This window comes from Pleurodeles waltl, chromosome 6 (assembly GCF_031143425.1).
Source record: "Pleurodeles waltl isolate 20211129_DDA chromosome 6, aPleWal1.hap1.20221129, whole genome shotgun sequence".
Lineage (NCBI taxonomy): Eukaryota > Metazoa > Chordata > Amphibia > Caudata > Salamandridae > Pleurodeles > Pleurodeles waltl.
In genome coordinates this window covers 1,540,552,739-1,540,576,982 of record NC_090445.1, presented here as the reverse complement: position 1 = coordinate 1,540,576,982, position 24,244 = coordinate 1,540,552,739, and the positions used below count along the sequence as shown (strand labels likewise).

The 24,244-nt window shown below is 43.5% G+C and overlaps 1 protein-coding gene across 1 annotated transcript in view; it reads right to left on the bottom strand.

The window, feature by feature from the left end:
* Positions 1-3,476: 3,476 nt before the first annotated feature.
* SPSB1 (splA/ryanodine receptor domain and SOCS box containing 1) overlaps positions 3,477-24,244 on the bottom strand; it is an 81,818-nt gene continuing 61,050 nt past the window's right edge. The window contains exon 3 of the mRNA XM_069241161.1: positions 3,477-5,431. Coding sequence (XP_069097262.1) covers positions 5,304-5,431 — 128 coding nt within the window. The 3' untranslated portion in view covers positions 3,477-5,303. The remainder of the gene's footprint in view (positions 5,432-24,244) is intronic.

The following is a 24,244-nucleotide window of genomic DNA, read 5'->3' as shown; positions in this document are numbered from 1 at the left end:
AGGTTAAACCCACAGGTGCGCCAGTACCCAGGAAAAGCTGCACCTCAGTGAGGCAGAGCAGGAGCAAACGAGAGCACGTTCACCATCTTGGACCCATTAGGTCCAACTATTAAACAATACAATGCATGTCAGCACCATTGCATCCTGTTGACATCTTTGTTTCACCTCTAGTAGTCCTAAATTGGGCTTAGGATCTTTGCCACCTAACTACATCACTCACAAGCTTGTTCTGGTTTTAAATATGGGGTTAGAACAACAGATGCTTCCTTGGGGCGGAAAGTATGTGGAGTGGTCTTCTGTGGGTGAATGGTGGGGAGGATGGGGGTTTGTTTTACTAGCATTGTGGCAGCACAAAAATCTTTAGTTAACTTAGCAGCTTTCAACACCTCTTCAAACATAGCTAATGTGGGACTGGCGTGCCCCTACTAATTGTTCCAAACAACTAGTCTATAAGAAATCTAACTTGGCACTGTCCTTTGCTGATAATTTGGACGAACACATACTTTACTCTGACTTTCTTTTTTAAAGTAAACAGGTTTGGCAACTATAGACTTGAAACTATCAAGTACATGAACGTAACCTAATTTTTTGGGTAGACTGAACAGCTCTATTTATCCAGTTTGATTACATATAGAATTTGTTACTTACCTGTAACTCTCATTCTCCAGTACTGGTATCGTTCATAGATTCACATGCTTGAATGATTCCCTGTCAATGAAGTGGAAGCCCCATGGTGGTATAGTAAGCAGTACATATTAGTATAAGCTGAACTTTGTATTCCATTTACAGCCAATTTTTTTTTTTTTTTTTTTTTTTAAATAAAAAGAACAAGGACCAAAATTGCACAATGACCAATCAGGCGACAGCACCCTCAGAACAGTCAGAGGAATATTCCCTCAAATTTTCAAAGCACCAATGAGAAACCTCAATAGCCAAGGAGAGCCGTTCAGGGGAGGAGGGTGGGTTGCATGTGCATCTATGAAAAATACGAATACTAGAGGACGGGAGTTACAGTAACTAATTCTTTCTCCGGTATTCGGGTTTCTTTCATAGACTCACATGCTCAAATTAGAATAGCTAGCAGGGCAATATACACACACCAATCCAATACACATGCATATAATAGTGGATGGCGAGTACAACATTATCAAACAGCAAAAGAGGGGCAATGCGGGAGATTCGGAGAGAAAAACTCCTGGTCCAGTGTGTAAGTCTCCCGATAATAGGTAAATCAAAATAATATACACACTTATGTTTACCCCTGTTGAAAACCTGAATGAAAAGGCTTTTGGAAGGCGGAATATAACGGACACTGATGACGTCCACCTCGAAAAGCGTATGTTCCGCATCCCTGTACGCCACGAAAAGATGCCTCTATACTGGAGGGTCCCTAGCGATCTTGCTGTTTCACTGTCAGACTTGACAGCGAGCAGTGCATCATTAATGTACTTACCGAATAAAGTCTTGCCATCATAAGGCATGTCCAAGATCTTTCTTTGGACTTCTGAAAGAAAAGCAGTAGCCTTTAACCAGCCCCAAGAACTGCGGAGCCTGCCAATTGCCAGAAACCAACAGAGACTATATCCAGCGCACAATCAAGGATCTCAGATGCTGACATTTTACACTCCTGCTAAATCTTTCTGGCCTCCACTCTTATCCTCTGGCAAAAATTATAAGTTTGTGACGTCAGACCACAACTGTCAATCATATCTGCAGAGAACTGCCAGGGAGTTAGCTACTCGGACCGACATGGCTGCCATAGTGGAGAATTTTTTCCCCATTATTGCCCAGTCGTCTGCCTTCCATGTCAGGAAGTGTGGTTATCGGAGCATAAGGATTTGTTGGATTGTCGTTGAGCTGCTAGGCAAATCACCAAATCCGGTTTCAGACGCCATATAAAGCAAGCTGGGGATCCTTCTGGTGATTTGTATTTTTAATCAATGAGCGGTAGTACTGCTGCTAACGTAGCTGGTGTTTTCATTATCTTGAATCCCTCCTCCCATATATATCATCTATGATTGGAATTGCGTGTACCAAGTTTCTGGCCTGTTCTTTAAAATCAGAGGAAGCAATTCGATTGGTTTGTTATCGGTAAGGGAAACTGTGTGGCTGCTTTTTCAATGAGAATATGAAATCTGACAATATCCTCAGGTGGAAAGTCAGTTGGTTGTGGTTCCGGAAGGGGGAAGGCGTTTGAATAAGATACTCATCCCACTCATTTGTGATAGATTACGAGTCACAAATCTCAGCTTCTCCGTCTTAGTCTTCCTCCTGAGATGAAGACGTCAGGGCATCCTTAAGGGGCATAGCAATAGGTGTTCTTGAGGTCATCGTCTGAGTTGGTGGCAGCACTGGCCACTGATTGAGCAGCAGGGGGCAGAGATTCATGGGCAGACTGTACTCCTCCCGGCGTTGGGAGGAGTCTACAATAATCATAAGGCATACCCAGTTGGTCTTGAATCAGGGATGCTGGCACCTGAATCAGATCGTGTTGGAAGGTAATGAGACTGATTGATAGCCTGTGTATCACAAGTAGCTTATCTTGTCTTGAATCCTACTGTGATTTGATATATAGTTTTAAATGGCCTTTTGAGGGGCAGCACTTCATTAGTAAGGAAATATGGCCATTTGATAAAAAAATGGCATTGTGATAATTTATACTATCCATGGCATGTAGTTTACGCTTTTAACTTTTGCTCTAGCACCTACATTTCCCACACACAAAAAAAAAAAAAAAGAAAGGTGACAGCAGCATGTATAAAAGCCTAGTTCAGGGTGCACATTGCCTGCAGAAACACTTACCTTCTTAGAAAACTACAATGCTGTTGACTGGCAATTAAAAAAATAATATTAAGACTGATGCCAACCATTTCATAGTGAAAACAATGCATTGCACGCAACTCCAAATATTCTCGAGTTGCAAACAGTTGCAGAAACAGAGAGCATTTATGCACACCTAGTATCTCAGAACAAGTTCTTAATGTCAAGTAGGACATGAAACACTACCAAGATGTATTTTTACAAATTTATAAATTGCATGACATTTTCTCTGAAGAAGCATCTTTTATGGAATGTGATAGAAAAGCATGGCTCAAGAAAATCGATGAAAAACTAAATAAAAGCGCAAATTAGTAAAACAAAAATAGGTAGGTTGGGAGATAAAGCATCTGCTTTAAAAATAAGGTATTGTAATGGGGTAATGCTTGATCTGGAGATGGCCAGTGGGGAGGGAGAGGGGGGGGTGCTGGGGGAAGGAGGGAGCGGGCACAGTCTAACATGGCCACTTAGAAAAATCAGGTGTCCAAAATTTCTAATAGTTAATTTTGTTCAATTACATGCCATTCTTCAGGGCCCGCTCATTAGGAATCCAACATTGTAAACTTAAACCACAAGAAAAAAAGTTGAGAAGCTGAAACTCAAAACAGAGGTGGAATTGAAGTTTGAAAGTTTAAGCTACAAACAGCTGACAAAAGAAATCAATATTTAATAAACTTTTATTTCTTTATTAGGTAAATTAACATTATCTACAGGAATAAGGTAGAAAGACATTTTTTTAAAACTGTACAAGCAACAAACAGTTCTGGAAGAAGACAAGAGTTTGGGGGACCTGTGCCCACTTTAGCAGTGGCGGAAGACCACTTGCATTAAAAAGGCAAGAGTGTCCAGTAATCTCAATAGTCCTGTTACAACTATTTAGGCATCCCATGCTACCAGGAAGGGCCCTCCAACCTCCCCTCCTTCTCAAAAGCATAAAACCTTTCTAAAAGTGAACAGAGAAGGGACAACGTCCTAATAACAAATTTCTTGGGACCACTGTGCGTTTAAAAATATACTTCATATTAAAAAAATTGGTACCAAGAAGCAGGCAATAACATACAAACTCACAATTCAACATATATTAAACAATTTGATAGACTCATCCAACAATGGTACCTTTGTGACAAAGTCCCAGACAAAAATGTGCAATGTAAAACGGGGTAAGGTTAGAGGGGAGAACCTGTTAGGGAGCCCAGTCCAGCAAGGCCAAACCAATTGGCGCTGTGTAACAGAAAAGATACAGATCTCAGCGCAGCCAGGAGTCTAATGCGGTGCACCTACAAGGCTGGTGCAATTTCAAGAATACAGCTTGAGGCTGTATCGGAAATAGGCTGCAGAACGTGGTTCCGCACAGACCTTGTACTTCATTAATAACAGACCAAAAAAAAAAAACGCAGCAAGGATGTCGAGGATGAGACTGTACCAATGCCAATTTCATTTGGCATTGAGAATACACATCTGTGTTGGGCTAGGGAAAGTATATGGATCAGTTCATGTCACTTCACCTGCATTCCTAAAAAGGCGCACAAATTCTTGATCAGCAAAAATGGGTTATAGCTGAAACTTTTCTTTCCCCCCTGCCCTACTCAAAGGTGATGGCAACTATTCCCCAGAATTCCAAAAGTATAAAGTGCGGCATTGAAGGCTCACATCCTGCAAGAATTACTATATCGTATCTTCTCATCAGCAAAGCAGCACTGACTTCAACCCTAGCCATAAAGGTCTACTCTAGAGTGCACCTGCAGGATGGCGGATTTTCCAGGTAAAAGCATTCTAGTTGGATCGAATTTAAAGTCACTATTGCACATGATCTGTGCGGGTGAGGAGCAAGTTCTCCCAACCAGGGTGCCCTTCTTATTTTTTCACGTTCTGCAACGCAAAGCTGAGAAATATAAGAGCAATAACTGTCCTCACCCCAGGCTTAGTGTTATGTTGTGGGATGACAGATAAAACAAGCAAAAGACATAACCAAATAGTACATAGAAACAAGACCTTCATCCTGAATAAATTACTTTCCTCAAACAAAAAAGCTGCCACGTTAGAAGCACTGAATCAATTGAAGCATCTGCATAAAACCAGGTTAAAAATGGTGGTATGCGGCGTTGATGCCAGAGCTCCCATGATCAGATCACAAAACTCCCTCATTACAGTCCCCGGTACCTACAGCCGTCCGTACTCCAACTAAAGAAAGCATTACCATATGATTTGCATCAATATTCTGCATCCTCTTGATCCACTCGCCTTACAAAAAGGGTGGCACAAGCTTAATTGGAACTATGAGCAGAAACATTACTTCCACCAAAAGAACCTTCTAATACTTGGAACATGCTGGACAGAAGAAATTTAAAGCCCTTCAGTTGGCTGTACTTCTCAGGCAGGACGAGGACCTCAGCAGCAGAGTCGGTTACAGGAGTTAAGGGCACAACTCTGGCTGTGAGTGCTAGATAAGTCCACATTGTGAGCACAGAGCCATGCCAATCCCATGGTCACTGGTACAGCAAATAGCCCTTCAGAGAGGCAGGCAGTGGAAGGCTATGGATTTCGCTCAGTCTGTCTTTTCCCAGAGCAAGGCGCACAGACCTCCGACAGAGGTCCATCAGAGGCAGGGGTTCAGCTGCAAAAGAGAAAAAGCATTAGATCACTGTCCTCGAATAACACAGAAATTACATGTTAAAACAGTCTACCTTACACGTCCACTTGACTAGGTAGTCGCCCCAACATAGTGTCCCTCACCAGCACTGAGCTTTATCCAATTTAGCAGCTTCCCCCTGCAATTCAAAGACTAGGACCTTGGAAGGACCAGTGCCCATTTATTTACAGCATTAAATGTAAACACGTTAGCAACACAATAACAGCACACTTAGCTAACCACCATTCAAACGTACACTTCATTTCACCCCCTGAACGCCTGGTGTGTACAACTCTACAAATCTGAAGTCTCAACATAAAATCACACATCACCATCAATAAATCTGCTGCTAACCATTTTTCAATACAAAACAGGGGCGTATTAATATACCAAACTCTCAGGAAGCAAAAAACAGGGTGCCTGAAGAGGCGACAAAGGCAGTGTGAAAAACTAGGGTAAGGTAAAGGATGGTGGGGGATAAAGGATGACAAACCTGCATGCATACCGGTCATGATGGCCACTATTTTGTAGGTTTACTGTTTCAAGAGTGTTTTTAAAAATGGAGCGGCCGGCTGCAATATAGCTGCCAGGCACCTGAAATACCGGATAAAACATGTAACTGTAAAGGGTGGGAGAACATACATTTTTAATAAAGCTAGTGAGGAAACAACTGATGAACTTGGTGGTGGGTATTGGGCTTGCAACACTGAGCTTAGAGGGTAGGGAAATGGGTGTGTTTGAGTGTTAACCGCATATGAGGGAGAAAGGAAGAAAACCAGCATGCATTCACTGAGTGCTTGAAGAAAGGTGTTATTCACTGAACGTGAGCAGTGAAAGCATAAGTCATTCAAAGATAGATGGTAAAGAAGCTAGGCTCAGGAAGAAGGACCAACAAGGGAAGGAAAGCCAAACAAGCAAATGAAGGACAAGAAAGCCAACCATTTGTAGGACATGGGCTGGTATTAGGGCTACCAAGTATCTGGTATAATCCACAAGAGACCTTTTGATAAACTGCTTTTTGGATTGTAGGAGATTCCTAATAGGCAAGCAGGGATGTGCAATTAGCTCAGACAAGTGTCTGCAATGGGAGACTACACTGCTACTTTTAAGGCCTTCAATGTTACAATCCTTCAAACAGCATGGTCAAGGAAATCTCACTTGGACTGTTGCGATAGGCAGCGATCAACCTATGCTGGAATCATGATTATCAAGACTTTGGACTGTCTAGATACCATAGGTGACCATCAGCAGCACATTTGCAAAAATGATTGCTCTTATATGAATGCCTGCCAGAGACTTTGCAGCAAGCACATATACAGAGGTGTCTGACAAGCTCATGCATGAGCAGGATATTTTTCTGGACTGTAGTTAAAAAAAGGCAAAGTCTAGCATAACAGACTGCAAAAATAGAGGTAAAAATGTAATTACGACCATGTTTAAAACTATAGACACACTTTAAACTTTTCCCTAATTCCCAATTATTACTCCCTCCTTAACATCAACCTTACGCAATGGGTTCTCTGCTATTTTATGGTAAGATGACCCATGTCCTGCCTAAGGTGCCACCATACCATTTACACCAAAGTCTAACACCTGGTACATGATCCATTACTTTAACCCAAATTCATAGCCTTTACTATAATCATCACCCATCTAATAAAAGTACCCTACATCAAACCAGACTCTTGCCTCCAACCCTGAACGTACCCACAACTGTTACCATTTTGCCCACAATAATGCATACACCTTGCTTTGCACATATACTACAAGTAAGCCCACCCCTTCCACTCCCCCCTTAAACAACCCAAATCCAATCCTGCATCCACGAGGGTCGCAGAGTGATCACCTCTTGCTGAACTAAATACTGGTGGCCCAAGGAAACACCATTAACTGTTTTTAGAGCAGGTAAGGCCGAAACTAATGTGGTCAGAAATAATGGGCATATAAAGACCATTTCCCTCTAGAATCATTCCTCTTCCAGTCATATTAATTAGGAAAGTTGGCTGGGTCCCTAAAAGACTTGTGCTTCCTTGGGTCACCGGTGATCTAGTTTAGCAGGTGGTGATAACTCTGCATCCCTCAGTAGCATAACTGAGCTTTGGAGTCTCAGTGATAAATGGTTAGGAGTTATTAAAAACAAAAAACCAGGTAATACATAAATGTTTAACGTGCTTAAAATGTGAAAATTTAGTGTGAGATGCATGGCTCAGGGATTTGGTTAGTGAAGTTCTGGGTTGTTTTGGGGGTTTTGGTATGGCATGAGTGCAAGGCAAGGTGTGTTGGTTATGGTGTGCAAAAGGGATACAGTAGGGCAGTGGTTCCCAACCTTCTGACTTCTGTGGACCCCTCCCCCACCCCTCCACCCCCTGCCTACTTTAACAATGGGACCCAGGGACTCCCACCTAATTATTGGAATCCGGGGAATCCCCCACTGAGTCATTACTGAAAGCTGGGGATATAATCTGTTATTACTGAATTTTCGAAGCAGTCATCGACCCCCAGAGGATTCATGGACCCCAAGGGTCCCCAGACCACAGGTTGGGAACCACTGCAGTAGGCGCATAAGTTCTGGGTTGGAGGTAAGGGATAAGGTTTGGTGTAGGGTAATTTTATTGAATGGGTGAGGGTTAGAGTAAGGGATACAGAGTAGGGTACAGTAATGGAAAGTGTACATGATGGTGGAAGAAGTAGGTGTAAATAAAAGGATGGCAATGGAGGAATGGCAAGGGCATTACACACACCCTTGCCTTAAAAGAGCAGTGACCCGACCCCGTGGTGTAAGGTTGAGGTTAAGAAAGAGTAATAGTTGGGGGATTAGGATAACGTTTTATATTAAAGAAAAGTGGGGCCTGAAAATGTAACCATTTCAGAATGATCTTCATTAATACAAAAAGCATAACGTTTTAGAGCGATTGCCCAAAACCTCTCACTCCTTGGTATGTCCTTATGCAAATGAAAATTTAATGAGTCATAGGTATAACAATAATGAAGTAAATACCATAACCCACCCTCCCCCCCAAAGTGTTCAGTAATCCCACACATCAGTGGAGATTTGTTGTGCATGGATGTTTGCAAATTGCATCACGGATACATCTGTTCAATGGAGATGGTCAGAGTTTCCCTTGATGGCAATGGGTAGAGGAGGAGCAGATTATCCAGTGAAAGTAAATTACAAAATGAACCAACAACATGACTGGCTTTTGAAAAAAAAAAATAATAATAATAATGAAATGTCCAAAGACTAGTAAAATGGCACTGTCAAATGCAGTTTCAAAAACTGGCTCAGCTGAAGTGAGCATCATTCCAGCAAAAAGCCAGACATCTCCAATACTCCTTTAATGGCAAAAACGGGGAAGGTGTGAGGCTGCCAACAGTGTGAGGGCCAAGATGATTGCTCAGTACCATCTTCACACCTACTTCACTCAAGAAAAAACAAAAAAAATTTTATATAAATATAATTTTTTTTGCGCTTTCACATGAGGACAACTTCGTTTTTGATATATCTATATCAAAAACAAAGTTGTCCTCATGTGAAAGCGCCCAAAAAAATTATATATATAAATTTTTTGTTTTTCTTGAGTGAAGTAGGCGTGAAGATGGTACTGAGCAATCATCTTCGTTTTTGATCTCTCTCTCTCTCACTCTCTCAATTCTTTAAGCAGTTTCATTATTCCAGGCCTTCAGTTATAAAATCATCTCTGGACACGTGTTTCAAGTCAATCCTTTCTTCAGCAGAAAAAAAATATAAAAGTGTTTCACCCTCATAGGTGCAGCCACTGCTGGAGGTGTTCCAGGCATCTTTCTTACTGAAAAGACCGGCATGGCTTCAGCTTGTCTAATTACAGGCACCTGATTAGTCTCTTTAAATACTAGTCCGCCCCAGTGGGCCTCTCAAGTGAGCAGTGCATGCTGGTTGTGGTGGTCCTGCAATTTTTTCATTTTGCCCCAAGTGGGTTGCTGGAGCCAAACGAAATAATGACCCAAAGTGCAAAACCTTTGTAGGCGAATCCAAAGTAAAATTGTGTCCAGAGATGATTTTTATAACTAAAGGCCTGGAATAATGAAACTGCTTAAAGAATTCACTGTGAGTTGCTGGCTTTGCTTTTTCTTCCCGTTTATATTAACCTGTTGGGAGTAAGCTTTCACATGAGGACAACTTCGTTTTTGATAATTAACTGGCCTGTCCAGCCGGGAAGGCAGCACCACTGCACATCGAAGCAGGTCTGGGTGACTAAAAATGGATTGTCACATAAGAGCAATCAGGTTGGGTTATTCACAGCAAATCTGACAATTTTACTTTGGATTCGCCTACAAAGGTTTTGCACTTTGGGTCATTATTTAGTTTGGCTCCAGCAACCCAATTGGGGCAAAATGAAAAAATTGCAGGACCACCACAACCAGCATGCACTCCTCACTTGAGAGGCCCACTGGGGCGGACTAGTATTTAAAGAGACTAATCAGGTGCCTGTAATTAAACAAGCTGAAGCCATGCCGGTCTTTTCAGTAAGAAAGAGATGCCTGGAACACCTCCAGCACTGGCTGCACCTACGAGGGTGAAATACTTTTATATTTCTCTGCTGAAGAAAGGATTGACTTTGAAACACGTGTCCAAAGATGATTTTATAGCTTAAGGCCTGGAATAATGAAACTGCTTAAAGAATTCACTGCGAGTTGCTGGCTTTGCTTTTTCTTCCCGTTTATATAACCTGTTGGGAGTATTTCGGCTCCATTACACATAGGCGTCGACTCCATCTTAGATGGTTTTCCCCGCAGAGGGCGAGGTAGGAGTTGTGTATTATAGTAATAGTGCCCATGCAATGGAGTGAATATGTATGTACATAATGTAGTTTAAAGTGATATATTTACAAATGTTCAAGATCAACTTCGAAACGGCTACAGGCTCCCGGGGAGGCGGGTGGGCGCATGTGAATCTGCAGCAACTAATGCCACGAACAGATGTACACTGGGTAAGTGACATTTTCCGTTCAATGGCATGTGTAGCTGCAGATACACATGCTTTGCATAGACTAGTAAGCAGTTATCTCCCCAAAAGCGGTGGTTCAGCCTGTAGGAGTTGAAGTTATTTGAAACAATGTTCGTAGTACTGCTTAGCCTACTGTGGCTTGTTGTGCCGTTAACACATCCACGCAGTACTGTTTGGTAAACGTGTGAGGCGTAGACCATGTGGCTGCCTTACATATTTCAGTCATTGGAATATTTCCTAGAAAGGCCATGGTAGCACCTTTCTTTCTAGTTGAGTGTGCCTTTGGTGTAATAGGCAGTTCTCTTTTTGCTTTGAGATAAAAAGTTTGAATGCACTTAACTATCCATCTAGCAATGCCTTGTTTGGAATTGGATTTCCTGTATGAGGTTTTTGGAAAGCAATAAATAATTGTTTTGTTTTCCGAATTTGTTTTGTTCTGTCAATGTAGTACATTAACGCTCTTGATGTCTAATATATGTAGTGCTCTTTCAGCTACCGAATCTGGCTGTGGGAAGAGCAATGGTAGTTCTACTGTTTGATTCAAGTGGAACGGTGATATGACTTTTGGTAAGAATATAGGATTTGTTCGTAAGACTACTTTATGCTTGTGTATCTGAATAAATGGTTCTTGCATGGTAAATGCTTGTATATCACTTACTCTTCTTAGAGAGGTGATAGCAATTATGTTAAGTATTGCATTTCACATGAGTGCATAGGTTCGAAAGGTGGACCCATGAGTCGAGTTAAGACAATGTTGAGGTTCCACGAAGGAACTGGTGGTGTTCTTGGTGGTATAATTCTCTTCAGGCCTTCCATAAACGCTTTTATGACTGGTATCTTAAATAATGAAGTTGTGTGTGTAATTTGCAGATAAGCTGAAATTGCGGTAAGATGTATTTTAAATGGATGAAAAAGCTAGCTTTGACTTTTGCAAATGTAGTAAGTAGCTTACAATGTCCTTAACAGATGCATGTAATGGCTGGATTTGATTATTATGGCAATAATAAACAAATCTTTTTCACTTATTTGCATAGCAATGTCTAGTGGTTGGTTTCCTAGCTTGTTTTATGACCGCCATACATTCCTGTGTAAGGTCTAAGTGTCAGAATTCTAAGATTTCAGGAGCCAAATTGCTAGATTCAGCAATGCTGGATTTGGGTGTCTGATCTGTTGTTTGTGTTGAGTTAACAGATCTGGTTTGATTGGTAGTCTGACATGAGGCACTACTGAGACGTCTAGTAGAGTTGTGTACCTAGGTTGTCTTGCCCATGTTGGTGCTATTAGTATAAGTTTGAGTTTGTTTTGACTCAATTTGTTTACTAGATATGGAAGGAGAGGGGAAAAAGCGTATGCAAATATCCCTGACCAACTCATCCATAACGCATTGCCCTGAGACTGATCCTGTGGGTATCTGGATGCGAAGCTTTGGCATTTTGCGTTTTCTTTTGTTGCAAATAGGTCTATTTGTGGTGTTCCCCATCTTTGGAAGTAAGTGTTTAGTATTTGGGGGTGAATCTCCCATTAGTGGATCTGTTGGTGATCCCGAGAAAGATGGTCTGCTAACTGATTCTGAATCCCTGGAATAAACTGTGCTATTAGGCGAATGTGGTTGTGAATCGCCCAATGCCATATTCTCTGTGCCAGGAGACACAACTGTGTTGAGTGTGTTCCTCCCTGTTTGTTCAGATAATACATCGTTGTCATGTTGTCTGTTTTGACAAGGATGTGTTTGTGGCTTATTATGGGTTGAAATGCTTTCAACGCTAGAAATACTGCCAGTAGTTCTAAGTGATTTATGTGAAACTGTCTTTGCTGAGTGTCCCATTGTCCCTGGATGCTGTGTTGATTGAGGTGTGCTCCCCACCCTATCATGGAGGCATCTGTAGTTATTACGTATTGAGGCACTGGGTCTTGGAAAGGCCACCCTTGCTTTAAATTTATATTGTTCCACCATAGACGCGAGGTGTATGTTTGGCAGTCTATCAACACTAGATCTAGAAGTGGACCCTGTGCCTGTGACCATTGTGATGCTAGGCACTGTTGTAAGGGCCGCATGTGCAATCTGGCGTTTGGGACAATGGCTATGCATGAGGACATCATGCCTAGTAGTTTCATCACCATCTTGACTTGTATTCTTTGTCTTGTATAGATGGCCTGTATTACATTGTGAAATGCTTGTACCCTTTGTGGACTTGGGAGTGGCAACCCCTTTTGTTGTGTTGATTGTCGCCCCTAAGTATTGCTGTGTTTGACACAGCTGAAGGTGTGACTGTGTAGTTGAGTGAGAAACCTAGTTTGTGGAGGGTTTCGATGACATACTTTGTGTGTTGTGAACACCGTTCTTGCGTGTTGGTTTTGATTAACCAATCGTCTTGGTACGGGAACACATGTATTTGCTGTCTTCTGATATGCGCAGCTACTACTGCCAGGCATTTTGTAAAAACTCTTGGCGCTGTTGTTATCCCAAATGGCAACACTTTGAATTGGTAATGTACCCCTTGGAATACAAACCTTAGGTACTCTGTGTGAAGGATGTATCGGTAAATGGAAGTATGCATCCTTTAGGTCTAGTGTTGTCATGTAGTCTTGTTGTTTGAGCAATGGGATTACGTCCTGTAATGTCACCATGTGAAAGTGATCTGATTTGATGTAGGTATTTAACGTTCTGAGATCTAATATAGGTCTTAGAGTTTTGTCCTTTTTGGGTATGAGAAAGTACAGAGAGTTTACTCCTGTTCCTTTCTGATGAATTGGTACTAATTCTATTGCTTCTTTTTGTAACAACGCTTGGACCTCCAGTTGTAGAAGATCCATGTGTTGTTTTTACATAGTGTTTTCGGTGGGACATTGAGGGAAATTGAGAAATTCTATGCAATAACCATGCTGGATAATTGCTAGGACCCAAGTATCTGTTATTTCCTCCCATTGTTTGTAGAACTTGGTTAGCCTCCCCCCCAACCCCCCCAGGTATTGTGTTGGGGATTTGTGACGTGTAAGTCACTGTTTTGTGGAGTTTTGGGACTTTGGAACTTCCCTCTACTTTTTTGGAACTGTCCCCTTCTATATTGTCCCCGAAAACTTCCCCGCTGATATTGGCTCTGATAAGTGGGCCTTGTTTGAGGTTGTGGGTTCCGTGCTTTGTCCTCGAAACCCCCCCTCGAAACTGTTTTACGAAATGTGCCTCTGCTCTGTGGGGGAGTAGAGTGCGCCCATGGCTTTGGCCGTATCAGTGTCCTTTTTAAGCTTTGATGGCAGTGTCCACCTCCGGCCCAAACAACTGCTGTCCGTTAAATGGCATATTCAGCACGGCTTGTTGTATTTCCGGCTTGAATCCTGATGTACGCAGCCATGCATGTCTCCTTATTGTCACTGCTGTGTTTACAGTTCTAGCAGCTGTGTCTGCTGCATCCATTGCTGACCGTATCTGATTGTTTGAGATACTCTGTCCTTCTTCCACCACTTGCTGTGCTCTCTTTTGAAACTCCTTGGGCAAATGTTCTATAAAGTGTTGCATTTCGTCCCAATGAGCCCTATCGTATCTGGCCAACAAAGCCTGTGAGTTTGCAATACGCCACTGGTTTGCTGCCTGTGCCGCTACCCTTTTCCCTGCCGCGTCGAACTTACACACTTCAGGAGATGCACCACCTCCAGATAAAGAAAGTCGTGAGTTCGCCCTTTTGCGAGCAGCCCCTACTACCACTGAGTCCGGTGTTAACTGTTGTGTGATGTACACGGGGTCTGTTTGTGGCGGTTTATATTTTTTCTCCACTCTTGGAGTAATGGCTCTTCCTTTTACAGGCTCCTCAAACACTTGTTTGGAATGTTTTAGCATTCCAGGTAGCATGGGGAGACTCTGGTACTGGCTGTGTGTGGACGACAGTGTATTAAATAGAAAGTCGTCTTCAATTGGCTCTGCATGCAGGCTGACATTATGAAACGCCGCTGCCCTTGACACCACCTGTGCGTAGGCTGTACTATCTTCTGGTGGTGACGGTCTAGCTGGATAACAGTCAGGACTGTTATCCGACACTGGCGCATCATAAAGATCCCACGCGTCTGGATCATCCCGACTCATCCCTGTATGAGTTGGGGATTGCATCATTGGTGGAGTGGCTACCGGTGATGGTTGCGGAGAGCGTTGTGGAGACAGTGGCGGGGTTACTTTTTTAGCCACCTTTGCCTGTGTCTGCTTGTCTTTCTCTCGGAAGGCAAGTTTGCGTTTCATTCGAATCGGAGGGAGAGTGCTGATCTTCCCGGTTTCCTTTTGGATGTGGAGCCTTCTTTGGGTGTAGTCTGGCTCCATTGTCTCCAGTTCAAATTTATGTGTTTGCATTTGTGAGGACAGGCCTTGTTCCTCTGTGTAGGAAGGCCGGATGTTTCGGTATCGAAACCTTTTCGGCTGCCTTTTTCGGTTCCGACGACACTTTTTTGCTCTTCGGCGTACAGATTTCTCGGTGCAGACTTGGTTCGGTGCCGCTCTCTCGGTGCCGAGATTGCTCTGACCCGTCATCGAGTCTGCTGACCTAGTGTCTCTGGGTCGAGTCTGCTCTGTCCCGGTATCTCGACCGGAGTCGGATGACTTCGACACATGCATGCCCTTTTTCGGTGCCGATGCCCGGTCTCCTATTTTTCAGGTTAAGCCATGGCCTGTTGGAGGTGGCATCCCCTGGGCTTTACCGGTTTTTACGCGAGTTTTGTGTATTGACGTCTTACTCATGGTTTTCGGCGTCTGTTCAGGATCGACCTCTTCAGAGTCCGAATCCTCGATGGAGAAGGCTTCCTCTTCTTCCTCCATGTGTTTTAGTCCTGTTGCACCGATTCCTTCTGTAATCTTGCTCTTCGGTCCCTCAAAGTCTTTCTGGACCGAAATGCTCGACAGGCCTCACAGGTATCCTCTTTGTGTTCTGGCGACAAACACAAATTTCAGACCAGATGCTGATCTGTGTAAGGATACTTGTTGTGGCATTCGGGGCAGAAGCGGAATGGGGTCCGTTCCATTAGCCTTGAAGACACACGCGGTCGGGCTGACCAGGCCCCGGCGGGGAATCGAAAACCCCGAAAGGTCGCCGGAGCTCTTCAGAATTCGGTATCTATCTGTTGTAGCTAACCCGCTACCGAACGCAAACAATACCGGCAAATTTTCGGAGTTTTCGCTAACTTTCCGAACCGCGGAGCAAAACGGAACACGTCCGAACCCGATGGCAGAAAGAAAACAATCTAAGATGGAGTCGACGCCCATGCGCAATGGAGCCGAAATGGGAGGAGTCCCTCGATCTCGTGACTCAAAAAGACTTCTTCGAAGAAAAACAACTTGTAACACTCCGAGCCCAACACTAAATGGCAGGATGTGCAAAGCATGAGTATCTGCAGCTACACATGCCATCGAACAATATATATATATATATACACACACACACACACAGTTGAGTCACAGGATGTCTGCCCCAAGCTTAGACTGAAATGGACCTCTTACATACGATCTGGATGTGCCCTATAGCCCAGCCCTTTTGAAATCGGTCACAAACAAGGTGACCAATTTGACTGGAGATCAAACTTGCACATCTAGGACCTGATAACAGCTGACAGGAGCAAGGCAGGGTTGCAGGTTTTAACCTAGCATGCAGTTTGGGAGCCGGATATAAATGTAAGAAAAGGTTACTTACCTTTGGTGACAGTCTTTTGAAAGATACTTCTACCTGCAGATTCTTAACCTGTTAAATAGAACCAGGCGCAAGACTCTGCCCCCCCCCCCCTTACCAACCTTTACAGGTGTGGAAGAATTCATTCTCTGTGTCATAAAAAGTGAGGTCAGGGGAGTCACAAAACATCAACCTGGGTGCACTAACACCATAAACAGCGAGGTCCGGGGGAACCAAAAATCTATCCAGGGCTTCAAAAATCATAAAAGTGTTACTAGACCTGCAGGTCGAGTAACTTAAATAATCTACTCGACCTAACTGTAGTGTACTCGACCCATAAAAGGGTCTCAAATTGTGTGATCATAGGCAAATCGGTTAGTCACCTTTTTCTTCATTCTCACATATTATTGCACCTACAAATATGTGAGCTCAGTATTTCTGCAGTACAAAAAAAACTTGTTTGATTAAGTACACTAACGTTTGCTGCATCACCACAAGAATCAAGCCCAAATACCCTGGACGTTTAGCCCACATAAACTAAGACTTTTTAGTTTACTAACATTGACATCAGGGCAGGAGTGTTTCTCAGTTTGTTTAAACACTCAATTTTAATAAATATTTACTAAACCATGATGTAGTAACATGGTCATCTACACAGTAACTTTCCAAGAAATGACTAAAAACCTCTCCACTAACTTGCAGCTTTACTGATAAAACTATGTAGTGTGTTAATCTTTCAAAATTGGGTCTCAGAAATCATCATTTGCACATCAACACAAAGTATTCCGATTTGTTTTAATCCAAAATATTTTCTTCATCACACAAATATAAAAAAGGGGCTTTCACAACTAACTAAATATATTTTGAAATGTTTGCACAGTTGACTTATTCATTTAAATGTTGTGTGTTAGGAAAAACCTGACATCCTGAAGCCTTTTATTTTACATTCTAAGCAGCAGGTCACACAGTTCACCTTACAAAGTCCTGGAACTCTGCAGTCAGAAGGAAAATTAATTGTAAGAAAAATTGACTTTTGACCTCGGTCTGTGAACACAGAGCAAATGTGACATAAGATTTAAAAGGCATCTTTTATTGCCCCTCCACTTTTCAACTGAACAGAACATCTGTTCATTGTCAACTTGCCAGAAGAGTCAGTAAGTATAAAAAATAGCTGGACCTGATCAAATAAGACTCAGTAATGCAGTGGAGTTTGAGCCCTGCTATCAGCCTGGGTGCACTGACGTCATTTGCCCATCGTTTCCCCATATCCTAATAGGCCGGAATTAAGAAAAAAATAAATTATAGGCAGTGTAGTGCTACAATCTAAAATGTAACTTTAAATGGGCTACGAGCAATCTTCAGAGCTGGGGGTCATCAATTAGGAATCAGCAAGTAGACAAGAGTATCCATCAGAAAGACTAACAGTTACCAAACGCACATAGCTTGTGTCTGAAGAATACCTTTACCAGCAGGGTCTTCAATTATTGAATATACCCAAAAATTGATACCCTCTTCAGATTCTATCTGGCACGTCCTTCTTGGCAAGGTCCAGATTTTTGTATGCAGAACATAACTAAGCAGTAAAGTCCTCTGCCTTTTCTGTTGCATATATACCCCACAAAGAGCTGGTTGCCAGACCTTATTGCCTTAGTGTGCTTGATGAAAAAAACCTTAACGGGCCTCCTCGGCCGGATTAGGTCATGGGTAGGAAGAAAAAGGTGACTGTCCCCACATGGAAAGGAGTAATCACAAAGGGAAGTAAACCAGCTTTAGTTCTGGACGACCAATGTTGTTCTAAAAGCAGCATGTGTACAGAAGGTTTACACTTGCAAAGGGATCACCGATCAACAAAGCAGTTAAGGGAACCAAAGGGGGCACCCATCGGAAAAGGCAACACAAGGGACATCACAAGACGAGATGAAGGGAATATCAGAATCACTTTCAAAACACTTGATCATGATAGGAGATTTGAAACAAGATGGTTGGGATGGCCGCAGAGTATTGCCAACAAGGCAGCAAAGTGTCCCTTGACAATGGCCACCGCAGAGCCTTACTGGAAATGCAAGAGCATGATGCGAAAGACCTTTGAAGGATGAGCCTTCAATAGACCATATATTGCTGCTCCACAAACCTGGTGACAAACATTCCACCTTCTGTAGTGGAGTTTTGATAGACTGGCTACTATGATGATGTTGACCACCTCCGAACCTTGAGGTGCAGCACCGGCCCCCTCCAAATGAGAAACTATGATCACACCATGGAAAGAAGACAGAGCATGGAGGACCGAAAGATAAGGAGCAGGAGGTCTGTGGGGTAATGAAAATTTTTTGTGCACAGTTGTATCTAACCTTAAGAACTTGAGGAATCTAGGATCTTGGAGGAAACGCTTCACATCAAAGCAAGTCCCTCAAAGCTCTGCGCAGCGGATACTGAAGGGCACAGGGAGCAATTTATATTGCCACAGATGGCAAGGACAGCCATCTGATGGATGCTTCACATGGCTAAGAGTACTGGAACACATTTGGGTGGAAACACCATTTACGGTCAGATAGATGGCAGCAAGCAAGGCTTTCAGCCATGGTGATCAGAAAGCCAGATGGGTTGCAACTAGCTAGATCCCTTGCTGGTGCGCCAAAGCCCAGACTTCTGTGACAGATCAGGCAAAAAACAAACTCCTCCCCATTTGTTCCCATTTCAGTTGTATTGTCTGTGAAGATCTGGACAGAGATTGCAAAGAGTCAGGTTTTGAGTGCTAGCTGAATCACCTCAGCTCAACAGGTTGATTTGCAGCCCCAGCTTGTTTAGAGACCTGAATAATCAGATCTCCAATTCATACATTTGAGCATCCCACACCCAAGGGTGGGTACATCAGTCACCACCATAACCACACCCTTGGTAGATGCAGGAAACCATTTGAGATGTGCTCCTCCAACAAACATGCCAAGTCCAGTGCTCCAGGAAATTGTCCGACAGATCTTCAATGCCCACCTCAATCCAGGAACCCACAGCTTGTGGAGATGCACTGGATACCACCCAAACAATGATGTATCCTATTCAGTACTGCCACTATGAACAGGAGGTGTTGAGGTGGCTCAAGGCGACACTAGACAAACTGATGGAAATGCCCAAGTTGAACAGCAGGGAAGCTGTTGTCTGGAACTAAAGTGCCACTATTTGTGCCAAGCTGGTTTTGAACAGCCAGTTGTCTTGGTAAAGGAGTATGGAGATTCCAGACCCTCCCAGACGTACCACAACCAGCATCATCTTGGTGAAGATATGAGGTCACTGATGTTAACCCCAGTTGGAGGATTACACATTAGTAGGTATCGGACACTATCACGGAACGCAAGTACCCTATGTGAGGTGGCAGGATCAGTATGGGGAAGCACGCTTCCTGCAAGTTTATGGAAAATTTAACCTTTCCTTGCACAACAAGTTAAAGACCCCGAGGGCTAAGATTGGGCACAGACCTCAATCTTTATTGGTTACCTTACGAACCAAAAAAAAAAAAAAAAAACAATAATAATCAGTAGATTTGTAGAGTGCTTCTAGTCACCTGTAAGGGTATCCAGGCACTGGCATGGTCCAGCTGATTAGCCAAATAGCCAAGTCTTCAGGGACTTTTGGATTTCACGAAGAGGTGGGGAGGTATGGAGATGAAAGGGTGGCTCATTCCAGGTCTTTGCAGCTAGGTAGGAGAAGGAGTGACCTCCACATATGCTATGTGAGATGCAGGGGTGAGGCTTACAGAATGGGAAGTGGAAGGATGGTGTTTGGTTGGCTAATGGACGTTCAGAGGGTGGTTCAAGTAGGCAGCTCCACAGTTGTGCAGAGCTTTGTATGCATGGATTAGGAGCCTGAATGGACAGAATTGCTGCACGAGGAGCCAATGGAGTTCCGAGGTAGGGGGATGAGGGGTGTTCATTAAGTGATATCTAAGAAGAGTCCTGTATGGTCTGTAGTTGTCTGAGGAGGTGAGCTGTGATCCTTGCGTAAAGATCGTTGCCATAGTCCAGTCGGCTGGAGATGAGGGCTTGGGAGGTGTGTCTTGCGCTTTGGGGTAGCCATTTGAATACCTTACGAAGCATGTGAAGAATGAAGAAGCGGGAGGAGAGAGTTAACCTGAGTTGTCATGGTTAGCTTGTTGTCCAGAATGATGCCTAATTTCTTAGTGTAGTCAGTGGGAGTAGGTCAAAGTTCTGAGGGCCATCAGAATGTGTCCCAAGGAGAGCTTTTGTTTTCACCGATCAATACCTCGGTCTTATCCGTGTTGAGCTTCAGGTAGTTGCCCTTTATCAAGTTGGCGACATGTCATGCAGTTGTGGAAGTTGTTCTTGGTGTCTGTGGTCTCTTCGCAGAGGGAGAGGATGAGTTATGTGTCCTTAGCATAGAATAGGACGTTGAGCCTGTGGTGAATGATGGTAGCCAGGTGTCATAAGTATTGGAGAGTGGAGCGGAGCAAGAATCCTTTGGGGGTACTCCCGAGAGAATTTCCTTGAGTTCAGAGCGGAGGAAGAGGGGAGGGCGGAGTTGTAAAGGAAGGAGATAGGAGGCAGACCGAGTTCTTCACATGAGGAAAGAGGTGATTCATCTCACAGCAGCTCCTTGGACGCCTACGGTGTGCAGCCCTGTGATGAGTTTGTTGGGAGACCGTATGCAAGGCTCTTGAAAGGTCTGAGGATCAGAGACGCAGTCACCTCAGTCATGTAGGGCTTGGATGACAACAGCCATGATGAGGGCTGTCTCAGTGCAGTGGTTGCTGTAGAATTCAGATTGGCAGGAGTCAAGTAGGAGGTTCTGTTACAGATGTGAAGAGTTGTTGGCTGATGGCTTTTTCTAATACTTTGTCCAGGAACATCAGGGAGATCAGTGGGTAGATGAGTTTGGTGGGGTATAGCAATGGTTTATTTAGTAGGGCCTGCTTAGAATGGTTTCTGCTGCATGTTGCTAGCCCTTGAGGAAGGTGGCCATGGCAATTGAGGTGTTGAACAAGGTGACGAATACATGGCTGATTCTGGCTTCTCCTATGTTGAAGATGTGGTGAGAGCATGAGCTGGTTAAGGCCCCTCAGTGGGCAGAGTTCATGATTGAGGTGGTCTCTTTTGGGGTGAGCTAGCACCATTTGGTTAGTCGGACGTCAGTGGTGGTAGTGGGGTTGTTGTGTTGCATGAAGAAGTCAGTGGTCTTAGGCTTGTGTTTGAAGTTTCTGCAAGGTTGTTGCAGAGTTCCAGTGAGGAGGATGTTTTTGCTGCAGCAGTGGAGTGGGAGAATTCAACAATGTTGAAGAGTTCTTTGCGGTTGCTGGAACTCGATTCAACGTGTGAGGCTAAGGCCTTTTTCTTCAATTCTCTCAGCTGACTCTGGTAGAGGTTGAGGGCTGTCCTAAAGGCAGTCCCTTGCTGGTACACCATCTTTTTACCAGTATTCAGTGGTTTTGAGGTCGTCAGCGTACCAGCTAGCCTGCTTGGTGGACCTATTGCTGCCAATGGGAGTGATGCTGTCATGCAGTTGGTGATCCAATTGTTTAGGGTTCCGACGTGACCATGATGTGCTTGGGGTTGTGGACAAGTCAAATGTTGTTCATGCTGTCCAGGAGGTTGGTAGTGTTGATGTCACTGTGGTCAAGATAGAAGTAGTTGAGGGCAATGAGGAAAATGTAGTTGGAGTCTGAATTTGGTCATTAGGATACAGTAAGCTAGTAGTGGTCCTGGTGGATGGTAGGAGAGGGTGCCCATGGTAGAGCTAAACTGCCTGTTTGGAGTTGGAAATTAAGGTGTTCCATGACTGAGGTGATGCCATTGTGGTGGTGCACTGGATGATTCCTTGTGTATGATGGGGATCTTGTCTCTAGGCTTGTTGATGTGGTCGCACGCAATGGGTGGTCTTGTATCCTTAGGGTATTGCAGTGGTGAGCTTGTCACAGAAATGGGGTTGAACCAGGTCCGAGTGAGGAAGCGAACGTCCAGTGTGAGGATAGAGATAAGCTTCCAAATCTCAGTGGTGTTTGCACAGTGCATCTTCAAGTGTTTTTTTGGTCAGGTAGTGTCTTTGGTATGTTCAGGGTGGGGTTTGGTGGGCTGGTGTATATGTGCACGCTGTGGCAGGTGAGGTGGCAGTGGGTCCAAGTAAAGTGTCCTAGCGTGGGTCGATGCAATGGCAGTATTTGTTGCGGCGTCGGGGGGGGGGGGTGTCGATGGTGAATCTGCAGTGAGGTGCATGGGTCATGGCGCTGGGTGCAGACTGGCTTGCTTTTGGGGCATCTTTGGCGCACCGGCTGTGTGCTCACACTGCAGCCCACATTAAGTAGGTCCTTGGGTGGGTGGGGCTTCTGCTGGCTGGAAGAACAGTGAGCAGTAAAACCCAGGCAGCGGCAGTGTCACTTGGTCAAATGGCAACAACTTGCATCAGGCTGTGACAAGTAGGAACCGGAGGCCACTGGCAAGCAGGCAGGCTAGATGCCTACAAAAAGTAGCACACGTGCACAATTTCCTGCTCTAAAGCCAATTCCACTACTGATTTCTTTAGCAGGGCTGCCACTTCCTCCTGCACGATCCTAAATTGGTCTTCTAACTGAAGCAATACTGTGGGAGGGCGGAGGAGATCGCTGTATTATTTAAAGTACCCACTGGTCTGATGTACGGTCTTCCAGGCCAGTAGAAAAAGGCTACACATGGGGTGGTGGGGGTGGCCTCCTGACCTTTACATGCAGCCCATTTGTCTACAGCACCACTGGGTGGCTGTTTACAAGCAAGCCTTAACATTTGAAAAGATGATAAATCAAAAAGGGAAAGATTTTATTTTCACACACTAACTGAAGTGTGTGTGTGTGTGTGTATATATATATATATATATATATTCTTTAAATATGGAAGTGTTTCATTAGATACCTTTAAACAAACAGGTAAAAGTGTCAAAGGCTCCGCAAAATAAAAATGTATTTCTTTAACATACAGAACGTAGTACACAAGATTTTAAGTGCATTGAGAAATTTTTTAAAGTGATGGTTTTCAAAAATGAACGTAGAACTGTTCACGCCTTCTCCTACCGACGTCAACAGTGAACTAAGAGGCAAGTCAGTTGTCATGTTGAGTCTTCTGAGTTGCATGGCTTATTATACAAAGACAATAATATGATTTATTAAATCAAGCACAAGAAAATTTGTACAACGCACATTCTGAACCAATTTATTTCAAGGTACCCTTATGTTTTATAATGATGTAAGAGGAGGCAAAGTGAAATCAAGTCAATTCCAAGGAACACACCATTTTGTCAAGTTGGGAAGCCAAGACTTTTCTCAAGCTTTCATTCCATAATCTAGGATCGCACAATTTGGTCAAGAGAGCCGGGACTGGTACGAATCTTTCCTTCCAAACCAATAATCTAGGACAGTGGCTCCCAACCTCCGGGGGTCTGCAACTGCTAAGAAAATTAAATAGAATTAATAGATTAGGTCCCCAGCTTTCAGTAATGACTCCATGGGGATCCTTGGATTCCAATAATGACTCAGTGGGGGTCGTCAGGTTCCAGTAATATATACATATATAGAGAGAGTAAGTGAGTGTCCACAGAAGTCAAAAAGGTTGGGAACCACTGATCTAGGATCATACAATTAGGTCAAGTGGGGAAAGCCAAGGGTGTGCTGAATATTTCATTCCAACTCAAAAATAGAGTTGCTTCCTTTTTACACATCACTTTCCCCAAAGAAGCAACAACAAGCAGAGACGGCTTAATGCACTGTGTGGTAGAGGGATGGCAATTCAGATACAGAGTAACAGTAATGTCAAATCTGACTCTTCTAGAGACTAGATTCGTCATTTAGAGGGTGGTAAGAAAGAAACCCTCAAAATAACACCATGACAGTCCAATCCATACACAAGCTTTGCTACCCCTACGTCCCCCATATTGCAAGCTAACATAAAAAGAACTGTACACAATCAAAATACTGACAAATGTAGCTTAGAGTTTTGATTGTATACAGTTGTTTCCTATGTTTTTTTAGACCAAATATTTGATGTATCCAATCCAATGGATGTACAGTATTAACAAATGTCACAAGATGTGTATTTTATTCAATATTTATGAGATTCTAAATACTGTGGTTGGAGTACAATTGGTTGTTTAATATTGAAGTTATATTTTGTTCTTGTGTTAATAATTAAGCACCCATAGAGCAAA